The 23462-nt window shown below is 44.2% G+C and overlaps 1 protein-coding gene across 1 annotated transcript in view; it reads right to left on the reverse strand.

Moving 5' to 3' along the window:
• LOC146856202 (hepatic lectin-like) overlaps positions 1-23462 on the reverse strand; it is a 106662-nt gene that overhangs the window by 74990 nt on the left and 8210 nt on the right. Inside the window, exon 2 of the mRNA XM_085654249.1 lies at positions 10413-10520. Within this exon, the coding sequence (XP_085510375.1) occupies positions 10413-10520 (108 nt within the window). The remainder of the gene's footprint in view (positions 1-10412; positions 10521-23462) is intronic.

Consider the following 23462-nt stretch of genomic DNA (forward strand, 5'->3'; position numbering starts at 1 on the left):
TTCTAATCTTTGGCCCAGATTTATCAAGACTTTGCGTTGTCCTTGTGTTGCGACAAAGCAAAGGCTTCAGTATCATTTTCAAAGTCACACAAGGGACGATTTGCACCACCTTGCGTGGCTTTGTAAAGAAATGTAATGCAATGAAGCAGCTTGACCTGTGTTCCGTTACGTTTCAAGCCGGTTGGCGTTCCTTGGGTGGAGCACGGGTGATCCCATGCATCCATCCATGGATTTTGGCGCATTCCCAGATTCTAATGTTAGGAAACTTGGGAGAGCGTCAAAACACTAAGCCTTTCTCAGTGAAGGCATAACAATGAGAAATATCTTTAATTCTTACGTTTGTGAGCATTTTTTAAGCTCTTGCCCGCTGGCAGCGGACTTGGTGTTTGCTCCTGCTTGGCAGGTGTTTTGAAAATGCTCCCGCCAAGTGAAAGCAAGCACAGGTTTCCCTGTCCACGCTGCTGCCAGCAGAGAAACTGGAATGTCCTGGGGCTAGGCTCCTCGGAACATAGCATCTGAGCCGGCCCCGGGTATGGGGTCCCCGTGACCAATAATGGCTCAGGAAGGGTGCCGCGCAGCACCTCTCCCTTTGAATTTAGTTTTGGGGCCCCTGAAATGGGCTCTTCAGGACATTTAGTGGCTCATGGAAGGGTCAATCCAAAATGCACCGAGCCCCAGAGGATGGGGTCAACGGGCACAAAAATAGCCTGGGAAGGGAAACTAATTGCCCCCCCCCCCTTTCAAAATGCGCCGGGCTCTGATGGATGGGTCCCCCTGGGCCTAAAAAGGCCCAGGGAGGGAGGCTGCGTGCACCTCTCCCTTAAAAAATGTGCCACACCCTGAGGGATGGGGTCCCCGGGCTAAGGAGGGGGGCCATGAGCACGCCCCTCACCCCAAAAAAATAACAGTGTTCCCCCACCTTGGGGGAGGGTTGAAAAATGAATGCTGAAGCCTGCGCTTTTAAATAATTACCACAGATTGATGGATTTTCTGCAAATCTGTTGCAAATGTTTTTTTTTTAAACAGTTTTGGTCCAGGCAGTGTCCCTGTGGGACCCTACCACCAGACCTAGGGGGTCAGGGCATTCCTACTCTGCCTCCTTGTGTCTTTGTTTGAATTTTTTGTAGCATTCAAGACTGAGTCCTGAGTCTTAAGATGGCTGCCACCACTTCCTAGTTGAGGTGGTTGCAGCCAGTCAGGTCTCAGTTTGAGGTCTGTCGGAATCCACAAGGCTTCACGTCCCTAGATATATAAAGTTTTGAGAATTAATTGCTCAAAATCTATGCAACGGATTTACACCTAATTAAAACAAGCATTGGCAAATGCAATAGGTTTTGCCTATGTGATTAATAATACTTTTTTGCGGTTGTGAGTTTTCGCTTGGTGAGCAGATGTGTAATATAAGCTACTGAAACTTCGGAAAAGTGTTATGACTTGTTTATTGAGAAAGACAATATATTGTGCAGTAACTTGTGGTAATATAAAGTGGGGAGATTCTATAAAGGGTAAAGGACCAAGAAAAAAACATGCAGCTGACAAGCATGCTTGAAATGCATGCAGCCATGGAGAAATTAGATAAAGGGTGGAGGACAAACCAAAAAAGCACAGTGCAAGCACTGTGCAGGCAAAACGTACACAAGTGAAATTACACTTGCGTTTTGCAGCATTCAAGAACCCATGCTGAGGATTACACCAGCTCTCCTTGCAAGAGAAGAAAGCGACAGAACAGATTCTTATGAAATGTGACAGCCCTTGAAGTTATTTTCTCACTCAGCTGTGACATTCAATGTATTAGTATACTCAGGGTCTACAATGGGGTCATATCAACAAAGACACATCATTTGAGTTAGGGACAGTAAAACACAAACCTCACTCAAACCATGTTGGGAGGGGCACTTGTGTGTTTTTCTTATATGGGTGAAGTCTGTGCATAGGAGACAGAAGCCCCATTGTGTTAGGACTGTGACTGAGAAGATGGATGAGGTGGATAATGACTATTTCGAGGCAGTATATGGGTATACCTGTGCAGCTCTCAGAACACTTACAGGCCTGTTGACTGATATATTAACTGTTTCGAGACACTATATGATGTAAATCAGGGCATTTCTCATATCACTTACAGACCTGTCCCAAGATGTACTGCCTGGTCCCACACGGTACACAGCGTGTTACGGTGCAGCAATTAGGGCTGTGAATTATGTATTTTTTACATATTGCAGAGCAGTAGAGCTGCTATGCAAAATCACTTAAACGTTAAAAGAAAGCGCTATGACACGAGCAATGCTGGCCACGTCCTAGCGCTTTTTAACACATTATAAGCCATGTTGTACAGCAGCTTGACTGTCGTGCGACATGTAAAAACATTGACAAAGCCAATAGATTTTGCATAGGTGAACAGTGATCGAAGAAGAGGACGTCAAATGGTGTTATTTCTCTTGTGGACTGTCAGAGGCATTTGTAGGACTGGCCAGAAGTGGTCCTGCTTGCTTAAGTCTAGTGTGACTCTTGTACCCTACTTTCGTACATTTTATCATTTATTTCCTTGGCAGGCTCGCAGACTTCCTGTGGGCACCTGAAACTGTGGAAGGAGTATGTATATAACTTGCGTGCAATTTTTGCAGGAGAAACTATGGTGTAAAATGTACTACCCAGAGTCACCCTTGTGCATGCTTTGAAATGTGGTGTGTGTGTGCAGGAGTGGTGTGGGGGAAGTGTAAGAATGCGTGCAAGAGCAGTGAGAGTGGTTCGTAAGTGCAGGGTAAGTTGTTTCTGAATTCAGCGTGAATCGTTGGTGAGTGAATGGTGACTGAGGGCAGGTAAATGATGGATGGATTATCGGTGAGCAGGTTCTGGATGAGAGATGTATGAGTGGTGTGTGGATGCAGGTTGAATGATGTGAGCACAGGGGAACAGTCTCTGAGCTTGGGGTGAGTGGTGTATGAGTGCAAGGTGGGGGGTGTTATTGCATGGTGAGCAATGACTGAGTTCAGGGTGGGTGTAAAGATGAGGGTGTCAGAGGGCAAGGTGAGCGGTGTCTCATCAGTGAGAGTGAGTGGTGTTTGAGTGACGGGTGAGTGGTGTCAAAGTATAGGGTGGGTGTATAGATTGAGGTCGAGGTGAGAGGTGTCTGAGCTAGGGTGGAAGTTTTTGATTGTAGGGTGAGTGGTGCGTGACTGAAGAGTGCATGGTATCAGAGTGCAGGGTGGGGATGGAGAATGAGGGTGCCTTAGGGCAAGGTGGAAGGTATCTCAGCAAGTGTGAGTGGTGCTTGGATGAAAGTTGAGTGGGATCAGAGCTCAGAGTAGCTGTTGAGAATAAAGGTGTCTGAAGGCTAGGTGAGTGGTGTTTTAGCGAGGGTGAGTGGTGCTTGAGTGAAGGGAGTGAAGAGTCAGAGTGCAGGTTGAAAGGTACCTGAGTGCAGGGTGAGAAATGTATGAATCAGCAGGGTGAGCGGTGCATGAGTAGAGGGGGAGTAATGTGAGTGTGCAAGATGAACAGTGCATGTGGGTGTAGGATGAGTGGTGCATGTATGTAGGCTGAGTGGTATGTCATTGCAGAGTGGAAGGCAGTTGACTTTTTGGATGTGGGAACATCGAGGTTGAGCAGTCAACGTGAGTAGTGTTTTTGTGGTTTGTGAGTGCATAATGAGAAGTGTGTGAGTGGCATCTGGGTTACGGATGAGTGGTGTTTGTGTGAAGTGTCAGTGGTGGATGAGTATAAGTGAAGCACTGGGTGAGGGCGGAACTGTAAGAGTGTAAGGGATACACAGCAGATGTAGAGGGCGAGTCGTGGGTAAGAGGAGAATAAGGAAAGGGAGCTCAGTTTGTGAGTGCAGGTTGAGAGGCGAGTGTTGTGCCTGTGCGACTGCAGGAGGAACGAGTGTCAGGGTGAGAGGGTGAGAGGTGTACCCTTGTGAATGCAGAGTGAGTGGCATGCTTTGGTGAGTGCAGGGTGTAGCACATTACATTCAGACCTTCTGGCATTGCCAATACTTGTTTGTTTTTAATGCCCATCGACCACTACTGTATTCCTAATTATAATTCAATCAATGTTAAACAAAGAGGCTTGCACTGTGTTAACAGATGAGGGAGAAGAAAAGTGGAAATAGAAAATGAGATGAAGAGAACTTAAGTGCTGGCTGGAGTGAATTGGAGAGAGGAAAGGAATAATAGTTTAAGGAAGTTGAGAGACTGGGAGAGGGATATGGAGATGGGGAGATGAGAGCCGAGAGAAAATGGTAGGAAGAAAGGGAAAGGTCCGCCAAAAGTAAGAGGAAAGAACTGCAGACAGATGTGGCAAGGATAAAAACGAGAATACAGAACAATAGTGGTATAGGGAATTTGAGAGAAGGGGGAACGATATCAGAGAAAGAAAAGGTGGTTAAACAATATGAAGATGTGGGAGACTGTTGAGAATAGGTCAGGAGAGAAAGTGTGGGCAGAAGTAAGAATGTATAGGAGAGTTGAGAAATGGGGAGCAGGGATTTGAGGATGGGGAGAAGTGTGTATATCAGGTAACATGAAAGCAGGTGGTAGGGAAAAAGGGAAGAAGGGGGTGTCGAAAGAGAGCATGAATGGATGGGAAGCTCAAGCACAGAGCCTGTAGGCTAGTGCTGAAGAGAAGAGCTAAACAGATGTTAAAGTGGAAAGAAGAGGTTAGGAAAGAAGAGGTAAGTAAGGAAAATATATTGGTAATTTTTTCAATAAATGCAATCCAATTACAACATAGACAGTTACACATTTTACTGCTCAGTACTGTCTTCAAGACATCTTTTCACAAAACATGAAATATCTTTGGCAGCCACCCAGGCACATATAAGCAGACCTGAGCCTGAGGATTTCTGGCCAGTAGGTGCAGTGAAAAACTGAGGTGTGAGCTGTGCACCAGGAAACAAAGTGCTATTAGTGGGACCAACTCTTACCAGGGTGTGTGCTCGTGGGGCCAGCTCTTACCAGGGTGGGCGCTTGTGGGACCAGCTCTGACCAGTGTGGGTGCTCATGGGACCACCTGTTACCAGGATGGGTGCTCCTGATCGAGGATGATGGAAAAACTGGACACACATATGCTACATCTAGAGGGAGATGGTGAATTTCTACAACACTAGTCATGTATTGAATAATCTGTGTGTAGTGCGACCTACAAGTTCACTACATCGCCAGACTCCACTGAATTCATCCTGAATGGTGATGACATGGTAGGAGTGGGTAAAAAGAGATGTCTCTGCTCTGGATGTGAGGCCTGAGTGACTGTTTGGGGCAGGGGAGTGTTGGCGGAAGGGATTGAGTGACCCACAACAAGTGCTGATTGGGGCCAATGTAAAGTCTGTCATTTGAGTTTGGCTATGATGGGCTTAAAAATGCTGTTTCTCACCAGCAGCCAGCTCAGTACTTCCGTGAAGGTCAGCTCGCAGTTTTCATGGCGGTGTTTCTCACAGCTGCCGGAACTGTAGAGTCGTGGACACAGAGGGTCAGTGGGCGCGCCAAGGCTTTAAGAGAATCACTTCTGAGTGGACAATTTTTGTGACTGTGACTCGCGTCCAGTCCCTGCTGCAGCCCCCAGACATTAATGCTGCTGGAGGCCAAGAGGGCTTCAACATGGCAGGGGAGAGGGAGGCAGATTGGGGGAGGAGGTTACACCAATGTGCACAACGAAATTGAGCTGAATGTGGTGCAGTTAAATATCCAAACTACTTTTTCTCCTAGTCACCTATGGAAACTGTAAGTGCAAAATGAAAACATCTCGAAATGTCGTGGCCAGATATTAAAACGTGATGGGCAGCACCTGGAGCCATTGCCTGAAGGGGACTCAGCTAAAGACCCCGGACTCACCCAAACACTCTTTCTGTATCGTTGTGTGTGTTGTGAAATGAGTTCTTCCAAAGAATCTAAAGCTATCTCTAACCAGACATAAAAAGCACTTAGGGCCTGAGTAGGATGGTGTTGTCACCGCAATCCGAATCATTTTTACCTCCCGCCACATTAGGATGGCGGGCATAGTGATGGCGGTCAGAAAGACCGACCGCCACGCAATCGACGGGCTCCTTGAGCCTGCCGGTGTGGTGGAGGGGGTTGTAGTCCCTACCATGGTGGCAGGGGCTGCCAGGCACCGCCGTAGGGATTACAATGTCCCTCTCCACTGTGGGAAGCGACTTTGGGGGCCTGTAGCGGGCCCCCTGTGGTCCTTGACTTTGGGTGTTGGGGAGCGCCTAAGGTGCCCCCAACATATCACTGCATCATGTAGCAGGCACCGCATGGTGCCTGCCACATAGTGCAGGAATATGTTTCCTGTTCATTTTTCGTATTGCGGCGGGTGCTGCAGCATGCAGCACCTACCGCAATACACAAGATTGCCAGTGCGACCGCCTTGGAGGCGGTAGCATGTAATTATGTTGACTGGACCGCCGACAGCATGTCTGATGGTCCCGCTGTCCGATAGGGTGCGATAAGGTGCGCCATCCTAATCAGACTCTTAGTGACAAGCTAATGCTGGATCACTTCTAGAGGAACACTGACGGATAATCCACTCTCTTAATTTTACTGAGCGCAACTCTACAGTGAGTGATCTTCCCAGATCCAGAAGAATTGAAGGATAGAGAATGTAAATGCAACAGTGGTTGGAGCTGTACAAACTAAAAACATAGCACACCTGCGAAGGCAGAGAGCAGGTGGCCCCCACTGACAGGAAAGTGGTAGGAAGCAGTGCTAGGATTTGGGAGGGACATGTGAGCTCTATCCACACAGGTCCCCTCTCAGAGCTACTCGCCTGCTGCAACTGGGTAGGTATCCTAGAGTCCGGAAGTGATAAAACTGCTTCGCTGGGCGACGAGTGTCTCATGTACTGCAGGAAAGGAAAGCCCCATACAGAGATGAATTTGAAAGAGATGCTTCAGGTCAAAGGGTGTTTATTGCTGGCTCACCGCAGTGGTAATAGGCAGAAATGCAACAACTTATTATCGACCTTTTACTAGCAACCCACTCTGTGCAAACACAAGCATGAGATTGTTCCCGAACATAAAATCTATAGAGCGAGCAGCTGTAGCAACGCTCCCACTTGTTGCTGGTGCTTCACGAGTTGCTCAGTTTACAATCAAAAGGGAGCACTGGATTGGGTCCCTGCTTTGTATTCGGGAGGGGGGGCTGTTGAGTGTGGTCTATGGTTGGCTTCCCACAATGATTCCACTAGGATCATGCGGTCTCCACTGACACCAGCACAGCCTGCTGAGCCCACGGCACTCGGGCAGCACTGTAGCTGCAAAGCACGGATGTACTCATATTGTGGCGCATGAAGAGAAAGCAACGGCGGTAAGGGGAGAAGTGATAGGGAACACTGGAAAGATGGAACACATGCACTCATATTGAATGCTGACATGAAATGAAAATGAGCACGCTTGAAATGCATGCAGCCCTGGGAACATTATGTAAACAAAAAAGTTCCACAAAAGTGGATGAAAACAATACTTGGACCTTGGGACACTGATTAGAGAAATACACGAGGACCAACAGCAAATAGTATGCTACAGCCACTAGAAACAGAGAAAAAATAAGAGGCAAGCACACAAACCAATGAAACGTAAGGGTAGGATGAAAGCCTCTTTTAAGATTTAGATTAATTACATTAGATTTTACAAGCACAGCGCAAGCACTGTACAGACGACCCTAAATAGCACTCTTTCTGGACCTAGATCTAGCTTTCTGCCAAATTTGGTGTAAATCCATTCAGCTGTTTAGGCTGTAGCTCTGTCTTAAGTTCCTATGGGAAAATAAATGGGGAAAACACATTTTGGGACCCCCTTTTTACTTAGCCCCTGTTTGACGGATCACCCCAAATCTTTCCAAATTCAAATGAATCAAAAAGTAGCACTTTATTTGGAAAGTTTCATGGAGATTCATCAAATGGCGCCAAAGTTATTAGAAACACCAAAAATGCATTTCCTATGGAAACACGATCCTAACTAAAACTACTTAGTGGCGATTCTCACTGGGTTATATATACCTATATAAATCTACATATATATAGGATAGATAGATAGATAGATAGATAGATAGATAGATAGATAGATAGATAGATAGATAGATAGATAGATAGATAGATAGATAGATAGATAGATAGATAGATAGATAGATAGATAGATAGAAGATAATATTTAAATAATTGCAAAAAATATGTCACTAGATTAACAATACCGTAACAATTAAAATTGACATATAGAAACAACAACATATATCGTAGTTAAATAAATAGAATTATTATAAAAAAGTAACATGTAAATAAAAAATATTTGTTTTAAAAAAATAATATAAACCTTAAAAAAAAAAATGAAATTTTAAAAAAAAATAACCAGCAAAAATGAACAACACTAGCAAAAGTGATGGCCTTCAATGGTGTCAGATTCACTAATCTAAGTCCAATCTGTACAAAAGTCAGGAAAGTGTTGGATTTTTGAAGGGTTAGATTTTCTATTCCCAATCCAACGTAAGCAACAGCAGGGAAAGTGTTGGACTTTAACAGGTTGGATTTACTATTCCTACTCCAATGTATGCAAAATCAAGGAAAGTGTTAGACTTTGGAAGGTTTTCATTTACTGTTCCCACTCCAATCTAAACTGCAGTAGGGAAAGTGTTGGATTTTTGAGGGGTTAGATTTACTATTCCCACCTCAACCTAAGCAAAATCAAGGAAAGTGTTGGACTTTGGAGGGGTTACATGTACAATTTCCACTAGATTTACTATTCAAACTCCATCGTAAGCAAAAACATGGAAAGGGTTGGAATTAGGAAGGATTACATGTGCCATTCGGACTTCTACTCACTTTAAAAAAAATATATATATCCAAAGATGCATAATTTTTCAAATGTATTCAAAATATAAAGTTACATTTCATTCAAAATAAAAAAATTAATAAAACAGAAATAATGAAAACAAAATGTTTTAAATAAAGGCACTTTCATCCCTTCTACCTGAACAACGCAAACACAAAAAACAAAATTTCAATAAATTATAAGTAAAACAATAATGACTATTAACATAGTACTGAAATTAAAAGAATCCTATTAAAATCAATAAAAAACTATAAAATATTTCACATATTTTACATTTTAATGACACTTATCAATGTAATAATGATTAATTACAATGCAACAAACTAATTTTCATAAGAGATAATCAATTACATTATTTAGATAATTATTGAGCAATTAAATATTTATTTAGCTTAAAAATTAATCTGTAAACAATATAATTTAAAAAACATTCCATTCCCCTTCAAACCCAACAACCAGCTATTAAAAAATAAATTAGTAATTAAACCATAGGCAAATACAATATGCATAAATAAATCTCAAAATATACTTAAATAATTAAAATACAAATGATCAATTAACACATTTACATAATTAATTACCAATTAAACATTTAAAAACATGAAAACACTAATTAAAAGATAAATGTTATACTTGAAACAACTCCCCACTCTATTCCTGACAAACCCTACAATCTCTACTAAATTATAAACTAGCAAATAAAGTGTAGAAAACATTATTACACACTAAAAATCACAAAATACACTCAGATAATTAAAATACAAATTAATCAATTAACTAATTCAAGTATTTACCAATGAAATATTTATTTAGCCTAAAAATGTATTTGCAAATAAAAAACAATAATATATCATTTTAAAAATCTCTGGACCCTACACCCCTACAAACCCATCAACCCATACTAAATTATGAAGTACTAATTAAATATAAACATATTTAATTAAACATTAAAAATGACAAACTATATTTAAAAAAACTATTATATTAATAATATGAACACCTACAATGAACATAATAACTAATATATTAAATAAATTAAAGCATATTTAATACAACTTTATTAAAGTAAATGATATTTTACATAATATTTTTTAAACAACATTATATACATAAAAAACTAAGTTCTTACTTTCCTGCTCCTCAAGATTTTTGTAGTGACAATATGTTGATACAATATCCACAATACTTGAATTTTTTTATTTGATAGTCTTATTATTCTCTGCCTGTTCAGCAAAAGAAAACACAGGTAACGCATAGCAAAGAGCTGAACTATTAGTAAAGAGAGGGGACTGGCTTTTTTGCTGTCTCACCCAGTAAGCCCAGCTATCTGGCAACCCAAACCAATCTTGTCCATCGTAGTCATGGACTGCATCAACTCATCTAAATTTCCAGTGGCCATTAGGGCATGGCTCATACCATACCAGCCACTTGGCCTCCAGTGGTCTCCAAAACTGTCACATTCACAGAGTGAATTTTATATTTACATAAAGCACAAAAGATCAAAGTACACATGGGCAGGATATATAGAGAGGCCAATAGAGAGGCCAAACACAAGTTCTATAAAGAGTAAAAAAAAATATACAGAGTTACTAACCATTTGTGGACGATGTGACAAACAGCACCACGATTAGCAGATAAGACACCGCCAGCAGGGCGCAGATCACATGAACCAGTCTCACCTTGCTTGGAAGGTATCTGTTGTCTTAAATAAACAAATACCATAAACAAACACAAGACATTAATTGATACAGCTGGTACAACATTGACTCATAGTTGAGTACAAAAAAGGTATTTAAGTATAATGGTGCGATTCCTTATAATGATCATTATGTACTGCATCACAAACGTTGTTATCACGCTTGATACATTTAATACTAACAGATATCACACAACTCAGTGGCACTCTTTTTATTGGCATCAGAAGAATAAAACAGCATGTAACTGCTGTGGATTCCAACCTCTTACTTTAAGGGGACAGTTTATTATTTGCAAACACCAGATGGGTTGAAATGTTGATGGCTGTGATACACCAGTGTTTTAGCCCACTGCCTGTGTTTTGTGTTAAATAGAAATCTCAACGATCCACTCTTCTACTGGTAAACTAATGCTAATAGAGTGCCAAAACACCATGCTGTTTACTGTAACAAAAACTGATTGAATGCCCCTTTAATGGCGACCACGTATGGCACATTCCACATAGCCAATGCGAGTGAGTTAGGGTTAGAAGACAGAACCTAAATTCACCTCTGTCTTTACGTTCGACAGAGGGCAGTGTTAACGGTACCTTGGCTACAGACTTTAAGGCTATGGATGGGGTTTGCAGTTCAGTCCACTCCTCTAGATACTTTGGAGTACACCTGAAAAACACAGAGCAATTTGAGCGATACCCTACGGTAACCAGAAGCATGTGTAGAAGTTAACCAAGTCCCTTTTCTTTCAACCAAACACCAAGTAGACTGCCACATTTAGTAAGTCTCTGTCATAAGACCCCTAGAGAGGCATCACGCAAGCGGGGGAGGAGCTTTATAGCCGTCCATGAATGAAAGTCTAGCACCAAACCAATCTTTAAGTTCATATGCTTGGTCTCGTTTTGGGGGTGACAGATACTATTCATTGTATTGAAACCTCAGTTGGGATGCAAGACATTTGAAAGACCATGGTGGAAGGGCTATTCCTTTTCAGCTCAATTAAAAAAAGGCACTAAATATTTTTTACACAATTGGTTATTTCCGCCAAAGCAGAATTCTTTACTAACTTGGATGCTGAGAACTCCATCCAACTCCAGTAGCTCGTCCATATAGTTTGAACCTTCGCTTCTGCGGTGTGTGCCATAGTCACAGTCAAAAAATCATGGACTCTGGCTGATAGACATTCAACATGTTTTGAGGAGAAAATGACAAGCATCTGTAATTCATTGGCACCACCTAATGAGAGCCTTAACCCGCAGGTAAAGTTTCCATCAAGGCCTTTGACTTTGAAATTGGTTATAGTCTCAACTGGACCGACAACTTCCAGTTTGACTACAATGACTAATGGGTAAACGTCTATTCCATGTTTAGAGGATTTAGCACATATTGCTCCTGATCAATTTACTAGTACTGCTCTATCAATATCCTCTAGCTCCCTCCTGGACCCTATCTCCCCCAGACAGGTGGAAAGAGGATATGTTGGAATTCACCCCTCGCCTCCCCCCTTTATTGGTGATCTGAAACCACTCTTTGGCCACTGGCTATGTTTCACTAAAGAAGACAAAGCTAATACTGCTGCTGAAGAAACCCAAAGGAAATCTTGAGGTCTTTTCCAACTTTGGGCTAGTATTCTTGCTGCCTTTCTCAGTGACAAACTTAGAGACATATGTGAATCAGCTCAGCTGTTTACAGCTTTCTTTGAGCAAAATCAGATTTTAGATCCAGTCCAGTCAGGCTTCCAATTCTCTCATACCACTGAGACAGCTTTACAATCAGTGCTTGATGATCTGCGTTTGTCAGTAGACAGAGTATTCTGCACAGCACTTGTGCTGTTGGACCTGTCCATTGCATTTGTCACAGTATCACCTCCCATCCTTTTAAACAGACTGCTGTGGGAGATTGGAATCTGAGGTAACATTAATTAATGGAACAAGTTCTATTTGAAAGAAAGGTGTCAAGCAATCTATCTACCTCCATTCAGGTTGGCGTTTAAGTCATTATATCATGGAGTGGCATAGGGGTCTGCTCTAATCTCAACCCTTTTTAATATCTACATCCATCCTCTGGCTAGACTAATCAGATCTTTTGGTTTCATATGTGTGTACTATGCAGATGATGCTCAAATAAACATGGCCATTGACATATTGGCTGTGACCCCTGCAAATCCTTTCATCAGTGCATGTTGACAGTTTCATCTTGGCTGAAAAGCAATACTTTGCGGTTTAACACAGACAAGATGGAGGTACTGTGGTTTGACCATACTCAAATACGCTGCCCTTGTCTGACTGATTTGTGGCTTCCATCTGGGAAATCCCCACCAGACCCAGCACAGGTTGTGAAATCTAGGCTTCTTTGAACCGGAATTATCATTAGAAAGACAAGTTAACCCCCCGGCATTGACTTCCATCTCCTAAAGATAATTAAGAAAAGTCTACCTGTATTACCTAAAGCCACTCACCGGGTCCTAATCCAGACGCTTAGTTTAAATCACTTGAATTACAGTAATCCCTGTTTCTGGGCCTGCCTTTGGGATTGATAAAAAAGATACAAATGAGCCAAATGTGGCTGATAAATTGGCCATGGGCCTTCCACGGTATGCATTCACTTCCTTGGTATTGCTCAGTTTACTCTGCCTTCCCCTGACCAACCCCAAATTCAAAAGGGTTCGCGGGAGGGACGGGGGGGGGGGGGGGCAAAGCGTTCTCAATTCTAGCAGCTATACTTTGGAATGATCTTCCCCTCACGCTTCGTAAAACACAAGATCTGCTCCACTTCAGGAATGACCTGAAAACGTGGCTCTACAAGAATTACCTTCATCCTTTGTCTCTGGTTTATAGTGGTCTTCTCAGCGCCAGGGCACCTTTTTAAGGTATTCGTTTAGCTCTATAAAAACTATAACATAGCAAAACCTAACATGGAGGAAGGGATCCTAGTGCCAGCCAATGTAGCACCATCAGTTGGGGAGCTTTCCAGTTTAATTTCTGGCCCAAGAGTAGTCCAAAATTAAGGAAGGGTTCGCCTTTTTATCTATAGAGAAAGAAATAGGGCAGAGTACTGGGCTCTGATTGGTACCTATAATCATGTGACAATAACAGCTGGTGGTTCTTTGGTGATCTTTATGTCCATTGGACCAAGGAATCATGTGTCCTTAGGGAGTGGCTGACAATCCTTTCAATCAATCAGAGGAAGAAAGACAATGGATAGCCTTGCTATGAGGCTCTGGCTACTGGGCTATTTAAGGCTTTTTCCAAAGGGGTAAGGGGTTCCTCTTCTCCTTCTTTCTGCCTGTGGCCCACTGAGCCTGCTGGCAAGAAGCCAGGAGATTGCCTGGCGAGGACAGTCCTTCCCTGTGTTTGTAATGAAACATCTGCCACTAACAACTCCTTACCTGGGAAGCCTGGAACTGCTTGGCTTCCCATCAAACCTGTGAGGCACCGCATTGAGCCCTGCTGCTATGGCCTGCATTCTTTACCGTCCCTACATTAAAAACTCAACTTTACCCCCAACATACTCCAAAGAGGTTCCAGAGGGGCCCTCCTCTTTTTCTTCCACAGGGGGTTGGGCCAGAGACAGGGTTGGACGGGGCAATTTCAATACTGCTATGTAGAGACACTGATGCATTCAAACGGCCTTTGCTGCTTAGCTGTAAGAGCCTGTACACGAGCCTAGCCAAGAAAAGGTCTCACGTGTCCATCATGCAACAAACATCATGTAAACACTGGATATGGATTGCGGAAGTGTGTCACTTTAGTAGAATTGATGATATCAGTGCCTTGAGAGGCAATTATTTGAAGTGAGTTCCTAAAATGTACTTAGGGACTTCTACCCTGATGAGATTAAGGGCCTGGTGTAGGTGGCCAAATACTGATCGCTAACGCTGAAATTCGCAGAATTTCAGCGTTTGCGATCGGTATTTGGCTGAGAGCAATGTAAGTGAGTTTAAACCTACTAGCAAAATAAGGAATCGCAAAATTTGCGATTCCTTATTTTGCCCTTGCATTTAAGGAATCGCAAATTGCGATTCCTTAAATGAAATGTAGGTAGCACAAAAGAAATTGCACTTTAGGCTTAAGGAATCGCTAATTACCACCAACTTCAAGTTGGTGGTAATTAGCGATTTCCTGTAAAAAAGCACTTTTTTGCTTTTTTTAAAGTGCCATGTGGCACACATTCATGCCCTTAGGGCATGTATGTGCGCCACATGTGCACACATGCACATTTCAGGGGTGCAACAGGGTGTCCTTTTGACACCCTGGCACCCTTGAAATAGCTCCCATTATTTGCGATTCCTTAATACCGAATCGCAAATAGTGAATATCTTCCCATTCATTCCTATGGGCCTCCTAGCCCATAGGAATGAATGAGTAGGTATTCCTTATTAACGAATCTCAATTTGCGATTCGTTATTAAGGAATTTTAAGGAATCGATAATATTTTAGCGATTCCTACCTACATTCAATTTAGCGAGTCCTTAATAGCGATTCGGTAAAAATCGCTATTAAGGACTCGCTAAATTGAATTTACCTACATCTGGCCCTAAATTAGGAAACAATTAGAGGCAAGCCAGGTGTCTTGTGCTCCTTATATTTGGCTTAGGGTGTCATTAGGTATAGTACAACATTTTCTAACATACCACTTGTCCTTTTTGGGTTCTAGAAAAGCATGCCACTTGCAGAAAAACGCTTTGACGCATAGTCAGGGGTAGTATGCGCTATAGAAATACAATTGGAGTGACAATCAATCATTTCTTAAACCAGGGCTGACAGGGTACTTCTGTTAGGGAGCGGGGGTCACTTGGTGGCAGGACTGACAGAGTGTGGGGACAGACAAGTACGCATCTAACATGGATTCGTGGTACAACATAATGTTTGGTGTTGACAAGGTGTTGTGGCTGATAAGGTGCCAAAGAGCTGAAATAGCGAGGCTGTTCACATGGCCCCAAAACTGAGAGGCCTGACACGAGCAGGGCTATGGTTGTTTCCCTGACATGGTGCTTGAGCCTCATAGGATCCTTGGAGGCCCAAGGTGCACTGTGGCTGACAGGGTGCTGTTACTGGCAGGTGCTGTGGCTGACAGGGTTTTGTGGGGACAGGTGGGGGCCAACCATGGTGGAGTGGGTGACGGGGTGTTGAGGACGCAGGTGCAGGTCAGTCATTGCACTATGCTTATTTGGTGCTATGCTTACAGGGTGGTGTTGCTAAATGTGTTTTGGGGTGCAGGTCCGGGGCAGTCCTTGTGCTTTGCACACTGGGTACTGTGGGTGACCAGTCGCGGCCCGTGGAGTGAGTTCCGTGGGGCGGAAAGGGGGGGGGGGCGGGGGAGGGGCAGCGTGGGGGGTACTAAACACCGGAATATGGATAATTGGAGGTAAGTAAACAATTAAATAATTAAAACGAATTTCGTAGCGCGCCCTGCATCGCATTGCGATGCAGCGCGCGCTACGAAATTCGTTTTATTTATTTAATTGTTTACTTACCTCCAATTATCCATATTCCGGTTTTTAGTAGCCCCCACCCTGCCCCTCCCCCGCCCCGCCTTTCCGCCCCACGTTACACCCTCCACGGGCCGCGGCTGTGGGTGACGAGTACGGGTCAGCTGGGTGCTGCGCTGGCACCGTGCTGTGGGCGAGTGGATGTGAGGCAGTCAGGGTGCTGTGCTGACTGTGCCATGCTTGCAGGGTGCCTCAGCGGCACATGGCAGCATGTCCTCGAAGACAGCTCCTGCCCTCCTCATCTACATAAAACGTCGCTATGCATTCTGGAGGCGGACGGACTGCACTTTTCTGCCGCTAATGGGCCGATCGTCAAGTATCGCCGGCTAATGCCGGCTTCACTATCGCCATCGCCCTGATATTATCGTGAGTTTTCTCCGCACTTCCCTGTTATTGTTGCCACGTAGCGACAGATTGTTAATACGCCGCTAACATGGCGTTAATATTCAGGGTTAGGTGGCGCTAACCTTTCTGCCGTAAACTAACGTTGGCGATAGTTATCGACCGTCATTATGAATATCCTCCTATGTTTTTGTACCTTCAAGTGCAAAATTTGCAAATGATGATAAATCCAAGAAAACGCGCAAGGTCTTTAAATGAGGAACTATATTCAGAGCCACTGGATTTATGCGGCAGGAGAGGGCCAAAGTATGAGGCAGCGTTGAGTAAATTATGCGGCAAGAAAAGCCAAATTATGCGGCATAATGCCGCACATTTTATAATAGTATCACTTTATTATTCCGTCATTTTCAGACTTTATAACACTGTCTTGGCATTGATTGCACCCAATTAGTTAATCAGTTTAACACTCATATAGCGATAAGCAACAGAAAGGTGACCAGTCCAGCTTTGCAAAGGGCCTTACCCTGCGAGGCAACACGTGTAACATTTTTAGTAACGTTTGAACCGTTTGTGCTAGAAACACATTTTTTTGTTATAATCTGCAGATTATACTGCAGAATATGGTTTTTGTGGCAAATGCGGCAAATCTATAACTATGCAAAAATCGCCACAACCGCACAATAGCATAATTCATGTGGCCCTGACTATATTTTACGCTGTAACTGGGACTTTCTTTGGTTATTAAATAGCAGGGCCGTGGCTGAGCTTTGGCGAACTCCGTTGCCGAGGGCTTTCATTTTTATTGAGTAGTGAATAACAGCAGCTCGCAGATAAACCCTACACCTGCCCACAGGAGACAAACGAAACAGAACTGTCAACGTTGGAGACAAAAGATGAGGACAAACCACGCAAGAGATTTAAAACTAATGTCCTGTCATCTGCCCCAGCAATAGTGTTCCCCCACCAAGTACAAGTAAGGGCAGTTCAATTGAGGTGTTCGACTGTGATCTTGCACATGTACCCCTTGCTCCGAGTACATAAGCACCTGCCTGTCATACAGAAGTCGTCTTTCGCAACTTCCCTGGTGAGGGCCCTAAGCAAGATGTCGCTCTTTTTCTGAGGGGCATATCAGCAAGGGCCGGCGATAATTATCGCTAAGCGCACTTAGAGCTAGGATAATTATCGCCGGCTATCGCTGCTTTTTATCACGGAGATAGCGTGCTATCAGCAGCGCTTATCTCCAAAGCGATAGAAATGCAAGCGTTAGCTGGAAAACAGTGTGATTATCGCTGGATTGTAATCGCACTGTGACCGGCGATACCTTGCTGATAGGGCAGAGTGGTCTTAGCCATGTAAGCCACCTCCCATTGGATTACATGGCTAAATCAGAACTAAAGCAGCCGTAAGGAAAGTAGCGATAACCATGGTTAGCGCTACTTTTCTTATCGCTATGCTTGTTAGCGATTCCCTTGATAATTTGAGAAATGTCGGTTAGAGACAGACATTTCTCCAGTTTTTTCGGGAAGGAACGCCCACTTTGCATCTCATTAGAGATGCAAAAGTGGGCGTTCAGTAAACAGGCGCTAAGGCAAGGTTTCACGCGACAGCGTGACCTTGCTGATATAGCGATAAAATTATCGCCGCTTTTCGGCCGAAAATGGCCGCAAAAGCGACGATAAATTTTTATCGCCGCCTTGTAGGTATGCCCCCAAGTTCTCTTTATCTGTTTTCTTCGTGTACATCTTTGCATTGTTTTCAAATGTGCTGTGGAATGAATCGGCTGACTCAGCCCTCTTGCAGTCACAGAAAGAATATATTTATGTGTTGTATTTATAAAGCGCTCGTGCTGTGTTTTCTCTCCAAGAAAGACAACAGCTAGTAAATTAAGTGCATTTATTAACTTTTGAAGCACAACCAACACCGCTCCTCAGCTCGAGGATCAGGCTGCTATTGCCTTGGCTCAGTTCCAAATTATCTACATTCTAAATGACATATTAACATTCAAATGAACAGAAAAGGCAATTATTTGCACTTCAAGGACAAATACAACAGCTGGGCACCCAGCCATAGATTCCCAGCCCTAACTGACCCATCTACACAGGCCTTACTGCCAAAGCAAGATCAGAAGAACCATGGGGCATATCCACATGGCAATATCGCCGGGAGTGATGATGCAACTTTTCTGGCGATAATTGCCCAAGCTCCACGTATCGCCGGCTAACGCAGGATTTAATATCGCCATCGCGATGATTTTAACTTGTGTTTTAACACCCCTTCCCTGTTACTATCGCCATGTAGCGTGGGCTTGATAATACCCCGCTAACATGGCGATAATAATCAGGGTTAAGCGACGTTAACTTTTCTGACGTTGACTGACAATGGCGATAGTTATCGCCCGTCATTGTGAATATCCCCCATGGCGGCTTCTTTACAAGCCCCTTGCGACACTTTTGCGTCATTTTTAACATGGGAAAAGTGACGTACGGGTGGCGCAAGGGACTTGTAAATAAGCCCCAGGGAGTGCAGCTATTACAACTTATGTGCTCTGTGATCCTTAGGGACTGCAAAATCACGAAAGGGAATCGTTTTTGAATTTCCCTTTACATTCTCTTCTATTTTTTCCTAAACACACAGATGAATAAACATTAAGGGGCATATTATCAAGCACGCCGTTAAAATGATCGCCGCTTTAGCGGCAGAAAACTGCTGCAGAAGCGGCGATAATGGGCTTGATAATATGCTCGAGAAGTCCAATAGAAGCCCATGTAATTTTAACGCCGTTTCTTGATAATATGCCCCTAAATGGGCACATAGCCACCAACACTAGAAGTACATTTTTTTGTGTACCTAATAATTTCCCGAAACAAACAAAGTGAACTCGAGAACCATTTTAGAAAACACCTTAATAAAATTAAATTAGGGTTTTGCCTCCAGCGAGTTAGGGTCTTTAAAAAGTACACTGAAACATGGCAATACTAATTTTTGACTTGAAGTATAAAAGTGGGACGAATGAGGAATGGGATCCCAGAGACTGCTTCATGGAGTTCTTGACTAAAAGCAACTTTGTGCATTTTTCTTGTTCCAGCAATTTATATTTGTGACTACTACCACCAATATCATTTAACTATTTGAAAATGTTATTTCAATTTCAAAATAGCTAGATATACAGTGACACCAAAGACCCGGGAATTAAAACATTGAATGCACTCAGTATAGTTAATGCTACAGTTAATTACATTAGCGGGTAAACACTGCAGCAAACAACTACTGTCGAAGCCAATAAAGTTCAAACACTTTATTTTAGCAATATGACCTCAGGGAGATTTGACACGCTTTGTCTCTGTAATTCCAAACCGCCATAACAATCTATGTCGGTCTTTGTATGGGTACCAATTTACTCACCTTTGTAAACGTGAGTATCTAAGCGCACACGGTCTCACTCTGGTCACCACTACATTGATACATGGGTATGCATTACTCCATGAGTATTGTGATCTCCGTCTCTCTCTCTGTCTCTCTCTTCCTATCTGTCTCTGTTTCTCCCTGTCTCTCTCTCTCTCTCTCTATCGCTTTATCTCTCTTCTTTTCGCTCTCTGTTCCCATCCTTTTTTCCTTCTCTTTCCTCCTTCCCACCTCTTTCTCTCTCTAGCTCTTTCTCCTTTTCTCTCTGTTTTTCCTCTTTCTGTCTCTCTCCTCCTCTTTTCTCTATTTCTTTCTCGCGCTATTTTCCACTCACTGGCTTGCTCTATCTGAGTGAGGCGGACAGGGCACACCTCTTCAAAATAATTCAGAAATCTGCCACGGCTGCTTTCCAAGTTTTTATTGGCGCAGATTAACACATTTAAGAATACACAAAACTGGAGCTCTCTGGAAAGGTTTTATGGATTCCAATTTACATGCTTGAAAGGGGCTTTAAGCACAGCCATTGGAATTATGCGGCAGCGGAGGACCCAATTATGTGGCAGTACAGAATATACTATGTGGCAAGAAAAGGCAAATTACACAGTGTAATGTGGCACATTTTGTGATAGTATTACTTCGTTCTTTTGTTATTTTTACCCTTGTTGACACTGTGTGGGCAAAGGTTTCAACTCATTAGTACCAATTTTACACCCAACCACATCAATAAGCAACTAAAAAGCGATCAGTCAACCGTTGTGAAGCAGCCGCGGTCCGTGGAGGGAGTTCCGTGGGGCAGAAAGGCGGGGCGGGGGAGGGGCAGGGTGGGGGTACTAAACACCGGAATATGGATAATTGGTGGTATGTAAACAATTAAATAAATAAAACGAATTTCATAGCGCGCGCTGCATCACAAAATGCGATGCAGCGGGCGCTACGAAATTCGTTTTATTTATTTAATTGTTTACTTACCTCCAATTATCCATATTCCCGTGTTTAGTACCCCCCACCCTGCCCCTCCCCCGCCCCGCCTTTCCGCCCCACGGAACTCCCTCCACGGACCGCGGCTGTTGTGAAGGAGAGTCCACTAAGCAGCAACTGAGTTGCTTTGTTTTTAGTGTCTTTTGATCCGTTTGACCTCGAACCAATTTATTTGTTAAGAATGGAGATTATGCAGCAGATGATGGATTATGTGGCAAATGCAGAAAATCCACAATTATCTGAAAAATGCAGCAGAATCGCAAAATTCCAGTTGGTCTGACTTTAAGCAAGCATAACTGAACATAAACTGCAAAAGTGCATGTGAAAATTCCTTTGCATCAAACTATTGCATGTTTTGCTCTTTTTTTGTCCATAGGAAAAAATATTTTTCCTGGTGGGAAATCCCTTCCCGTACACCCCACCAATTTCAGGGGTTTTCTCCATTTTCACCATGGAAAGAGATTCGAATTTCCTTTGAACAGAGTAAATCTCTGACCATTTTCCTGATGGGAATGGGTCATGGACAAGTTTGTTGATACCAAAAAGATACAAGTTTGTGAGTGTTCCCAACATTTTCAGAGTATCCCCTCGCTGGATGGCCCTTTTCCCACGTCTGGGAGGAGATTTAGGCAAGCACACTGTAGGAAGGTGGATATCTGACTATGGTTACCCCCAACTTTTTGCCTAGTGTCTAGCTGGTTTTTCGACTTAGTTGGCCTGAGATCCTGCCATTCAGGGTCTCAGGCTGTCTGCTCTCTCTGTAAAATGGATTCCATGTACCCTAGGTACATTCCCAATTGGTAAGGATCACCTTATTGGACCCTGTACAGTGTACCCTAGGTACCCAGGGCATAGGTGTACCCTAGGCCTCCCAGGGGCTGCAGCATGTATTATGCCACCCCTGGTCTGGCCTTCCAATCAGACACAACTGGCTGATCACTCAGCTGGGGCAAGGTCGTGTAATCACCCCTTGCTTAGGTGTAGTATTCCTATACCTACCCTATATATAGACACATGTGTACCTATCAGTCACTCCTATGGCAGGCCTTAACAATCCTGGAGGCAGAGTGCTTGGTAACATGTGAGATGGTGCTCTAGCATGAGCTGAGCCTGTCTGCAGCTTTCGGAACCATGTCCTTATAGCTGTTCTATGATATAGCCTACCATATACTCTTAAAGTGCCTTATAATCTTAAACGGTTATGGTAACTATGGTTGGGCTGTATCAAAACATGTCGTGTAAGGTGTCTAACACTTTGGAATAATACCCCCATACCATTTCTGGTGATGAGGATATTATTCCTCCCTTCTAGAGGGAGAGACATGTTAAAATCATACTTTGCTGTGTAACCTCTGACCAAAGCCTCAGCATCACAAAATGGATGCTGCTGCCACGACACAAGTCTGACCTCCTGCAGCTGGGAGTGATCCCAGCCAGGGAGGCTTGGACAATAGGTTTCCTGCTTGGGGAGGTGCTAGCACCTCTCCAGACAGCCTTTAGTGTATTGGGGCAGGGTGGGCTGAAAGGAATGAGACATGCCTGGGGCACACAAGGTGTTCCTTGCATAGTCCAGTTCAAACCGGTGCTGGGGCACTCCAGCCCCAGCTCTGGCGCGAAACTGGACAAAGGGAAGTGGGTGTAACCACCCCCTCCCAGGTCCCACCCATAAGGCGTGACCTAGCAGGTAGCCCCAGCCCCCCAGATTAGTATAAGAGTGGGAGTTGGGCCTCAAGACTTTAGATTATCCTGAACCTGCAAAACTGAACAGAAACTCTGGACCTTCGACATTCGACGAAAGAAGAAGACTGAAGAATCTCCCTTGTAGCCAAGGAGTGGCTACCCTGTGCAAACAGGCACCATCAAGTGACTACCCTTTGCTTTGTGAAACGTTCGACGAGGAACCGACTGCAGAGCCCGACCAGAGCCTTGATTTCCAGACTTCTCCGACCCTCATCCACATCTGCAGCAGAGCTGAGATCCGTGGAGGCGACGAGCGACGTGGGACCGGCTACCTGGGAAAAGTGGCTAGTAACTTACAGCGCAGCTTCTGAGGTACCCTCGAAGTTGTGCACCGGGGATTGAGAAGCCCCAACCCCAAGCACCATCTGCACCGAAGACCAGCCCCCCACACTCCACGAGTCCTGCGTGGGGCCCTTCAGCATTTTCCTGCTTGCCGCGTCTGTCCGGTTGCTTGCCCGCTGGCTAGTGGCCTTTGTGACGACGCTCCCTAAAATCTTCTGCGCTGGTTTGGCTCCTCCAGACTGGCTCCCGCTTCTCTGCAAAGAAGAAGCACCCCAGACCTTCCTGGTCTGCACCAGAAGCAAGTCCCTTGTTCTTCGTGGGTTCCGCTTGCCAAGGCTTGGTGAGTCCTAGTCCAACTTCGACGCCGCCGACAGCAAGAGCCTTCGTGGGACAGCTCGCCTCCTGGTCCTGGTCGTCCTCGACGCTTCCTGGTCCTCCTGGCTCCAGCGACAAGCTTCACCTTCCCCTGCAACTCTTCACGACATCGCCTGGTTCCTTCCTGGTTCCACGTGGTCACTGGCTAGTGACCTTGACTCTGTCCCCTCTGCTTGCAGGTTTCTTCTCTTCTTGATCCCAGGCTTGGGATCCACCGGACACTCTCCCCTGACTGCCTGTCAGCATCTTTCTTCAGGCATCCATAGGAGTCGACGACGAAAACGACGCATCTTCACCCCTATGCACCCGCAGCCTGTGGGCTAGGTAACTTGGGTACTCCGGTGCT

Source organism: Triturus cristatus, chromosome 4_1, assembly GCF_964204655.1.
Source record: "Triturus cristatus chromosome 4_1, aTriCri1.1, whole genome shotgun sequence".
NCBI classification, from domain to species: Eukaryota; Metazoa; Chordata; class Amphibia; order Caudata; family Salamandridae; genus Triturus; species Triturus cristatus.